This window comes from Solanum dulcamara, chromosome 6, assembly GCF_947179165.1.
Source record: "Solanum dulcamara chromosome 6, daSolDulc1.2, whole genome shotgun sequence".
Classification (NCBI taxonomy): domain Eukaryota; kingdom Viridiplantae; phylum Streptophyta; class Magnoliopsida; order Solanales; family Solanaceae; genus Solanum; species Solanum dulcamara.
In genome coordinates this window covers 10068984-10079633 of record NC_077242.1, presented here as the reverse complement: position 1 = coordinate 10079633, position 10650 = coordinate 10068984, and the positions used below count along the sequence as shown (strand labels likewise).

At 30.2% G+C, this 10650-nt stretch overlaps 1 protein-coding gene across 1 annotated transcript; it reads left to right on the top strand.

Moving 5' to 3' along the window:
• Positions 1–4697: 4697 nt before the first annotated feature.
• LOC129893120 (probable tyrosine-protein phosphatase DSP4) lies at positions 4698–10496 on the top strand. Its single transcript, XM_055968615.1, has 6 exons — positions 4698–5133; positions 5236–5329; positions 7985–8042; positions 8134–8177; positions 8272–8453; positions 10438–10496. The coding sequence occupies exons 1-6, from the start codon at positions 4823–4825 to the stop codon at positions 10451–10453; spliced, it is 705 nt and encodes a 234-aa protein (XP_055824590.1). The 5' UTR covers positions 4698–4822; the 3' UTR covers positions 10454–10496.
• Positions 10497–10650: the final 154 nt, after the last annotated feature.

Below are 10650 nucleotides of genomic sequence, written 5' to 3'. Positions count from 1 at the left end.
GTGGGTCTTGTTGAGTTAGGTTAAATTTGAGCTCAAATTATATCGAGTTTTGGTATTTAGCTAGGAGGAACGCTATTTTTGAAATTTGAGGTGATTTCGTAAAGAATCGGAGAAGTTGAAAATTTGAAAGTTCTTGATTTTCTTCACGTGTTCTTGAGTAAGAAGGAGCAAAAAGAGAACATATGATACGAAATCCCAATTAAAAAGTATTAAAAATTATTAGAAGTCTTGTTGAGTTAGGTCGTTTTTTTAAATTAATAATTAATGACGGGGATCGAATTATAATTTACCACATATAAAAATGGTTTTACAAAATCAGAGTTAAAAAATAAGAATATGAATAAATCTTTTCTCAAACGATAATGACATAAATGAGTTAAACTTTTAAAAAATAGCATAAATAAGTCTTTTTTTTTGATATATTTGAGCCATTTCTTTTTAAATTATTTCACCTGTCACTATTTGCTTATGACATCAAAGAATAAAATTTGAAAACATTGAATATCTTTCTTTCTGACAGAATTTGATTGAAAGAAAGATTCGAATGAAAAGAGAAAAAGGAAAGGAAAACAAAAATAGGTTGAATGAGAGAGGTGAAAAAGGTTAAAATTTTCCTGAACTATATAAATGGAATACTTTTGCCCTTCTATGTATGACTTTTTGAAATATTCACTGGCAAAAATGAAATCTTTTGTTAAGGGTAAAAAATAACCATACTATTAATTACGGAGGGCAAATGTGTCCCTCAGTGTAACGTACATGGGCAATTTTCGCTCTTTTCTGCTAATTTAAATTTGCATCATCATACATACGGAATGAATGTGTCCCTCACTATAAAGTACGTAGTCAATCATGGTGCTTTTCCGCTAATTTAAATTGCATCATTAAGAGTTTAAAATGGAAATAAAGCAAATGAATTAGCCAATGAAATAGAAAGTTGAAGAAAAACATGAAGCACTGTTGATGCTGAAAGCATCTAGTAGTACTGATGTTTGCATAAGAAAGTACATGAAAGCCAAAGACATGAATATCTTTACAATTAATACATTCTTCATTCATTCTTATTTATTCATATTTAATTTGGTAGTTAACGCTGAAACACACCCCTTACGAAGTAATGGTAATTAGCAAATAATAAAGTTATTATATCATTCTTTTTAAATATAATAAATTTAATATTTTTTAAAAAATAACTATAATAATAAAGATAAATAAAAAAATCTGGAATATCGAACAATATATGAAAGAATCAATACTCGTCTTGACTTGCTTTTTTGTTCTTTGGTCTACATTTTAACATAGCTGGAATATCGAGCAATACTCAAAATGATATGCTGTTTCGTTTTATTTTATTTTTGGCTCAGTGCACCAAAATAATATATTTTTGTTTTTTTTAAAAAAGGGGAATAATAAAGGAAGAAAAGCAGAAGCTGTGATAGCCAATGTTACGAAAAGAATCTGTCATTGAAAAAGTCATTTGTGTGCACCAATAATTGAGATATGTGATTCTTATGATCAATTGGCGAATCCATATATATTGACCATTTTAAAATTTTCGTTTTGTGTCTGATAATTGCTATTGATAATGTTTGACTTTTTTTTTTTGGTCATCTTACAAGTTAGCCAGTGAATCTAAATTTTTGTTGATTCAAAAGTGTAAGAAATGAGTTCGAAGTCTCACATTATTAATATCAGTTGTGTGAGACAATTAGTTTAATTTGTCATAACATTTACTTAATAATATAGTGTCAATTGTGTGAGATTTCTTTTTGCTTAGTTAATTAATAGATTCAAAATTTGAAGACTCTAAATTGAGAATTAGTGGGTGTTTGATCATTGTTTCATTGTGAAATTTGAAAAAAAATACTTCTTGTTTTCAAAGTGAAAAAATAGTATTTGAAAATTGAAGTTGTGTAGGACCATGAATATAAGTTCCAGTTATTTTTGATTTTTTTATAAGTAATTTGGAGTGAAAACACATTTTTGTTATTTTTGAAATTCTTGATTCTAAAATTTAATTTGAAATTTTATGATTAAACATGTTTTTAAGAGTTTGACTCTCAAAAAATGAATTTTTTCATGATTAAAAGTCTTCTTAAATTCACCAATTTGTAAAATAAAAAGTAGAGTATGACACAATTAATATTTAATTATAAAAGTCTACGAGACCTAGAATAAAGTTTTTCATAACATTTACGTAATAATATTAGTTTAATTGCTGTTGCTACAATCGTCTATGATGTGACAATTATTTAAGTTAATTTATGTAAATAAATACTCATAGATAATATATCGTGTCTTCCAAACTATTTTCTCTTGTTTAGAGAAAAATATTTCTTTTAAGTTAAAACTTGGGCTTGAAGGGATAGTTGACAATTACCCAACGTGATTACTACGTTTGTGTTACTTTACCCCTTTCTAAATTCCGACTTTTTTCCTGCCTTTCTTGTCTTGATTTCTTTTTTTCTTCAAATTATTTGATACTTGAAATTTATTGGATTAATAAATTTTACATGTGCTATAGAAAATTTAAAAACACTTATTATTTATTGAGTCTCATGTTAGTTTGATTGTTGAAGAAGATATGATCTATTTATTTATTGAAGTTAAAAGTTGATTGTAACACTGAAAAATAATTTGATTTGTATTAAAATATTATCATATATTAAATTAGGAGTTGATTTGGATCAATTTTATACCCAAACGTGTTGGTGAATTTTCATAAAAACTTTTGATGATGCCGTTGGAGTTGGTTATTATTTATTTCAAAGTCAGGATACATTTTTTACTAAATCTTAGTCATTCGCAAGAACATGTGGCAAACTCATCATTTAGAAATTCATGGTCATCTGCCATAATTTTGAACAATTTATTTCATAATTATAATATAATTTGTACAAAAATCATGATAATTCATTACAAATTCTAGCAAATTGAGATCATTCATCAAAACTCCTGACGGTCTGCTATAAATTATGGCAAGACAAGTTTTCTGAATATCAATTAGGAATTGAACTCCAACTTTTAGGCAGAAATTATTTTTACACAATTTTTTCAAATGAGATCAATGGATAAATAGCAGTACGAAATGATCCATGCATAAATCTCTAAATACGTATATAAAGTATATATGATCTATTTAAGAAAAAAATACCCCTTTTAAGGAACTACTTTTTTCTTAAATTTGAATGCGCTTTCTCTAATTAAGAATAAAAAATCATGTGCCTCACCATATTACAATATTATCATGTCTAATTACAAATGCCCTTTTTTGTAATCACTATCACCCATTTAAAAATGCAAACGAAACTTATACACATCTTTTCTTGTTGCCTCTCCTTTTCTATCTTTGACTTTGACTTTATGATAATTTTATGACTCCATAAAATTCTATGGTAGAATCTTAAATGTAAAAAATTGAAAATATCAATATTTTAGAATGAAGAAAATATATAAATGAGATTTCAGACTAATTCTGTCACTCTAGTTCCAATACATCCAACCCCACACCATCCCCCCCATAAGTCATAACCTCTATATCTACCCTCATATATCCACTCCACTTTCCTAATGTTTGAATAAATTATATGAAAAATATTTATGTAATTACATAATATTTTTATTTATCAATAAACACAAAAACTGTTTAATTTTTTTTTTTAAAAAGATATTTTTCTTGATATCAAACATACTCCAAATTAGATAAAGTGTGTAACAAATTAAATTAAATATAACAATTTTTTATAAGTAAATTCTCGTTTTCGCTCAAACGAATCTTAGGTCTAATTAAGCACTCACAAAAAATAATCGAATCACCTCAGTAATAGTATAAGGAAGAACAACATTTTGAAAGAAAAAAATTAATGTCATGTGCATAAAGTTTTCACATGCATGCCAAGATAAAATAAAAGGCCTAAATTGGTGATAAATATTTACTCACACCGAGTTTATAATAAATCATATAACTTTTTTTATAGTTAAATATTTTAATAAATAAAAATATATTAATTAATTATAATAAGTATTAAATATCTGTAATTCAAACGTATATTATAACACATACACCCTCTAGTTCCTATTGTATTAATTATTGAAGTATGGCATATTCTTTAAAAAAATGTTTAAGGACAAAAATTAAAGATTAATTTTCATTATTATTTTTTACATTTATTTTAAACTTTTAAAAAATAATATAAAGTATTTAAGAACCTCATTAAATGAAGGGTAAATATGAAAAAAAAATGTGCAACAATTCTCTTGAACTTTGAATAATTCACTTATTTTGAACTATGAAAAAAGTCCCAATAATTCATTTAATATGATGCGTGTAAGTTTGCGAGATAATTGAGATTCCTTTACTATAAATTAAATAATTTAATTTAAGGATCATTCAATAAACTCTTACTTTTTTTAAAAAAAAATTAAATTTATTAATTAGAAAATTTTAGTAGATCAATTGATTGATCACATAATTCATTTTGATGATGAGGATTCAATTCTTGCCTTATAATCCCTACTTCCCCCAAATAAATTAAATTAATGGATATTTTATTTAGATGATTATTATTATTTTTTTTCAAAAAGCATACGCATTGACGAGTATTGAATATTGACATTGAACAGCCACCGTGGAATGGCGCATTTTAGCCACCCAACCCTCTATTTACCCCATGCCCCGAAAAAACTGTTTCCCTTGTCTAAAAAGTTCACTAATTTTTGCGCCTATAAATTCCAAGTTCCAAAACGAGAAAGTTCCCCCGGTTAGTATCAGAATCTCCAATTCCACTCAATTTTCAAACCCCCCTCTCTCTCTTCAGTCACTATGAAACAACACGCAACCGTTGCTTCCACAGATCACACGTGTAAAACCATTGAAATCGCCGTCGTCGAGCGGCAACATCACCGTTCTCAGCCGCTTCTTCCGCTACAAGCCATCAAGCTTTCGCCGTTTCCAACTGCCGACGATAATCCCTATGATTTTGAATTTAACTACAGTTGCGCCGATGACAACGGGGAAGAGTTCTTCATTCCTCCTCTCAACTTCGCTATGGTCGATAATGGCATTTTCCGGTCTGGTTTCCCTGATGTAGATAACTTCTCTTTTCTTCAAACGCTTGGACTACGTTCCATCATGTAAGTTGATTATTATTACTGTTTTGCTAGTTACTAGTTATTTGGCTTAAGTTTTTAGACGAGAATTGATGAATTAGGGATTTTTTTTAATTTTGTCGACAGATACCTGTGTCCAGAGCCATATCCAGAAGCAAACATGGAGTTTCTCAAGGCAAATGATATTCGCTTGTTTCAGTTCGGAATTAAAAATTGCAAAGTACGTTTATCACTTTCTATGATGTTATTAAATTTGGTTTTTTTTTCATTGATTCGGTTGGTTAGATATGCATAAAATCTGAAGTGAAAGTAAAATCATCACATTTAATATCTGAAGCTAAATATGGTAAATTCGTGAATTCACTTGACGGAGAGGAGAATGCCAGTTTTTCAAGTTAGAAATGAGATGATGAAGGTAGCGTGACAGTAAAATAATTGAAAGCACGCCTAGTGGGCCGTAGAAGATTTCGCAAAAATCAGTTAACTTTGGCGTTTATAGGATTACAGTTCATTGAAAAAGAGGACCATGGAAGAGTTTTTCGAACATAAAATTTTGGCAGAATACATACCCCGTTGCTTTTTACTAGTCAAATTTTGACTCGACATACTTATTAAGAAAATAATGATTTTGGTTTAGTGAATTTACCATTTTACCCCTTTTAAACATATTTACTCACCACATTTTTCAAAAACATTAACTCAATGTTAATAAATTGAGGGTATAATAGGAAGCAAAATATTGTTCTTCCTTGATTTATCAAAATTGACAAGTAAAATGGAAAATCCAATTAGAAAATATTTGACAAGTAAATAGGGAACGTGGGAGTATTTAATATCCGTTTCCATAATTGTACATCATAAAATGATGCTTGTTTATTTGTTTCTGTACATAATATACATGAGTCTCCAAGATTTAGTTAATTCATTTTCTGTCCGCATCATATGATCTTCTGCTTAAGTCATGTGGAAGGATGAAATTAACTGACCATGTCAATTTTTGATTTTCAGAAGTTTAAGGAAAATAATTTTTTGAAGGGTTTGGATGGAAACCTGGAAAGTTGCACAATAATTTAAATGCATTTTAGAGAATGCCTCAAGATGATAGGTCTAGAATTTGGCTGTTGCTTATCTTAAAGGCCATGGTCCACATAGGGTTTAGAAGTTTAATTATTAGTACTACTTTCCAGTGATACAAATAATGATCTAAGGATAACCACATGTATTACTTTAGAGAAAAGAATCAGTATATATCTCGCCATGTTTGTTCTTTTTTTTTTCTTACCGATTGTTGTTTTGATTTGCGAGAATCTAGGTCTAAAATCTCAAAAATTGTCTTTTCAGTCATTTCCTTGTTTAAATCAACACCTAGTTGGCACCATAATTACCTCTCTTGGTTATGCGCACTAGGAGTGTCTTCAGAAGAAACTGACTTTAAGATGAGCATTCTTTATCCGAATCAACCTCCAAGATTCTATGTCCTACTCGTACACCTCAATGCTTATTTGTTTTGTAACCCTTGTATCTGTATAGAAAACAGAAGATATGTATTAACTGGAAATATTGAATTGTTGTAATCTTAGCTCTGCCTTGTAAGACCTTAGCTTAATTTTTTTTTTTGTATCTAAAAGCTTTTGTTCTCGAGTATGGGAATCTGTTGGTTATGCATGTATCATAGTAACCATCTGTTGTACCATGAAGTTTTCCCCTCGTTGAGAAGGTCTAGTCATGTATAAACTTCAATTATGCTTGAGTCGTAATTGTAGCTTGGAAGAATTAATATCAAATCATAGTCCCTATCCTGTATTTTGGACTTCCAAATTCACCGCATTCACTTGAGCATAGAGCGTATGAATTTCAATATTTAGAGGTAACAATACTTCCGAACTGGTTCTGAGTTGTGATCCGGGTTTCATTGGATCCAACTTTCGTGTAGCTATTTTAATTAGAACTAACTAAACAGGATAGTCCTCCTCTCTGTGAGGAGAGAGAGAGAACACGACAATGGAAAAGTTAGGTGCAGAAACGCAAGGCACATCGGCAATCACTTAAAAATTAAAATTTAGTTGTAGACTTTCATTTCATTCATCTAACTGATTGGTTAAGTTTCAGTTTTTTCTTTTGGATCTTCAAGCAAAGATCAAATGATGTGTTGCCTGATCGTTATCTTTCTATCTTAACATCTAACTGCTGAAGTTAGCGGAATGTTTTCTATTTCGTCTTTTTGATCTCTCTATGGTTATATGATTAACTAGCCAGTTGCTATGTGTGGTAGGTTGTTGGCTTCAGTCTGCTCTTGTCCCAGCTTAACTGTCAAAACTCAAATGTTTGTCTCAGTTATAGGGTGACAGACTACTCCCTATATTCCCGCATATGCGGTAAAAATTTACACTTTAAAAAAGAACCTGATTCTATTCCTTTTAGCTTGTTTTATAACTCATCAATAGCAATAAGGGTTCCTGAAGATATGCTTGAGCTACACATTATTCCAAGCTTGAGATTTGCTTGCTTAACACGGCAATCAATGTTGACATGGTCCATGAGTCCATCTTGAGATTAAACAAAAATAATTGGTAGTTTTTGAATATGCTTGTAAGGAAAGAAAAAAAATTAGAAGAAAATTACTCAAGAATAGTCACTAAACTCATGCTTGAAATATAGATAAGGGCTCAAGTAATCTTATAATTCCTTTTTTTTGGTCCTCCCCCCGGGCTCATTGCATATTTGAGATATTGTAGAAAATTTTCAGCATGGTGTCATTGGACTTTACTGATGCTAAAGAATCGATCACATCTGTTGGTGCTCGAGAAGAGTATTTTGTTTTGTTCTTGCATGAAAATAAATTATTGGCGATTGATTTTTACAATTATGCTCTCAGGAACCTTTTGTAAATATTCCAGAAGAGAAAATTCGTGAAGCATTGGGGGTTTTAATTGGTATGCTCTTTCAAACGGGAATACAAACTTTTCAAAGTGAGTTTAATACTGTTATCTTCCTGTGCTAATATCTTTAACGTGCTACTCACAGATGTTAGAAATCACCCGGTGTTGATCCACTGCAAACGTGGGAAGGTGTGTAGTATTTATTTCTTATGTTGTAGCCTCAAATTCCAAAGTGAAGAGTATCTTATTTAAATTATGCTTCTTTTTTGTGTCCATGTACCAGCACCGAACTGGTTGCCTTGTTGGATGTTTGAGAAAATTGCAGAAGTGGTGCCTAACTTCTGTGTTTGACGAGTACCAGCGTTTTGCTGCTGCCAAAGCAAGAGTGTCAGATCAGAGGTTTATGGAGCTTTTTGATGCATCCAGCTTCAAACAACAGTCATTGCCATTTTCGTGTTCAAAGAGGTAACAACCAGTCCACGTGAACAAGGATTCTACTTCTTTTCTTTGCTGAGTTTGGCGTTCAATAAATTGGAAGAGTTGATTACGTTTTGAAGAAGTACATTTCGTTAATGAAGGAAATGGTCATTCTTTTTCCATCACAAGATCAATTAAAGAAGATTAATGAGCATCTCCTAAGCTTCCTCCTTGAATTTCCGTAATGTGTTTAGCATAGCTATATGCTTAGATTTCTTTTTTAGATTCGTTCACCTGGTAAAGAAACATTTAGTCAAATGTTGAGAAGAGTGTTATTTGTCAAAAATACCAGGAGTAGAGCTCGTTCTCTCTATCTGGGTTCGTCCTGCCAACTATGATTAAACCAAGGCAGCTACTAGAAAGCAAATTGTTCCGGTGATGCTACCTGGTTTCTGTCTCTCTGACAAATCTGTGTAATTTATTAGTATGTTATAATGTCTCTTCTGTACTAGAAGCTTTAGTTATAGTTGTAACTGGGAAGGTCTACAAGCAACAAGTGCTCAATGATTCTATTGGGTTAGCAATTATATAAACAATGAATTCCTCGACCTATAGATATCATTGCTGTGCCAAAAACGGTACAAATATAGTACTCCATTCACTTTTATTGTTTGGTATTATCAAAATATATTTTTACTTTTACTTGTTATTTTTTAATTTTTACTTGTCATTTTTAACATATTAAGAAAAAATATATTTTATTCCATTTTACTCTCAATAGTAATTATTTATGTGTCAAATCATTTTTCAAGATTAAGATTATATACTAATTAATATGAATATTATTGTAAAATATTCATATTAATTACTCCTTTTTTAAAAAGAAGGTTAAACGGATAAGTAAGAGTGAATAAAGGGATTACTAAAAATAATCTTTCCCCCTTCATATAAACATGTAACAGATCTTTCTTACAAAGGTTATCCCCCTATCCCCCCCACCCCCCCTCCCCTCCCCCCAAAAAAATAATAATAAAACACACAAAAAAAAGACAGAGACAAGAAAAGACAACAAAAACGATTATTGATAATAGCCTTCGACTCATTCATCCTGTCTTATGACGAATAAACCTGCTGAATTATTGGCCATTCTTTAGCACTAAGTTGTCCTGTTGTCTGTTCATATTTCATATTAGAGCCCGTTTGGATGTTTTTTTTTTATTTTTGGACATGTTTGCCTAATATTAACTTTAAGTCATAAAGTTCTTAAAGTCAGTCAAAAATGAAAAGTTATGATTTCTTAACTTTTTTTTTTCAAAGCTATTTTGTTTGATCATGAAAATTATTTTTATATCCCTTATATTTTAACTAAATTCCCAAACTGTCATTTTTATTCTTTTAACTCTAAAATTCAAACACTTATTTTCAACATAAGCAATTTTATTCAAACACTCAACTGCTTATTTATAAAAATAACTATTCAAACGGGCTATTAATAGTGATAATATTGCTTCTGTAGTTTCGTGTTATCCGTCCATATTACACAGAAGCAGCTTAATAAACTGCCTCACAGACTAACACTATCTCTTGCAAAATTGATCTAGTTTTGAATCTTAATCTTTGCTTTGAAGTGAAGTTGACTCATCTTATTAGTTAAGATCACATTCTTATTTCTTACTACAGTATTTATTTTTCCCACTATGTGAGACCCACGTCAACTTCCATGTTCAACTAGAACACTCTGATGACTAATATGATTTAAATAGTGTGGGTCAAGATTATAGGCTTAGTTTTTTTATCATTAAAAAAAAAGTTGATGACAAAGAAAGGCATATTCTTTTCTTGCATAAAAAGTAAGATGAAAGGATGAAGTTACGTTACCTATTTTAATTACCACTACATACATAGGGGTTATTTGGTACGAAAGCAAAATATTTTTCAAAAGAAAAAGTGAATTTTTTTTATACAATTTTTTTGTGTTTAGTATATAAACAAAAAATATTATTCTAAAAATATTTGTGTATGATCTAAACAGATGTTATGAGAGGTAGGGGAAGCGGGTGCTACTAGGGGCAGGGTGAAGATGAGGTGTGTTGATGGATGAGGAGGATACAATGAATGTGGAATATGACATGTGGAGCTTGTTTTTCTTACTTCTGCTGAAAAAATCATTTTCTTCATTTTAAAGAACTTTCATTTTCTTCATTTTAAAGAACTTATTTTCTGAAAAATATTTTCCAAAAATTTC

Excerpts from the sequence above, each read along its gene's own strand:
- LOC129893120 (XM_055968615.1), top strand. The coding sequence starts at position 4,823 with ATGAAACAACACGCAACCGTTGCTTCCACAGATCACACGTGTAAAACC. Across the intron at positions 5,330-7,984 it reads TCGGAATTAAAAATTGCAAA|GAACCTTTTGTAAATATTCC; the intron begins GTACGTTTATCA and ends TTATGCTCTCAG. Across the intron at positions 8,178-8,271 it reads TCCACTGCAAACGTGGGAAG|CACCGAACTGGTTGCCTTGT; the intron begins GTGTGTAGTATT and ends TCCATGTACCAG.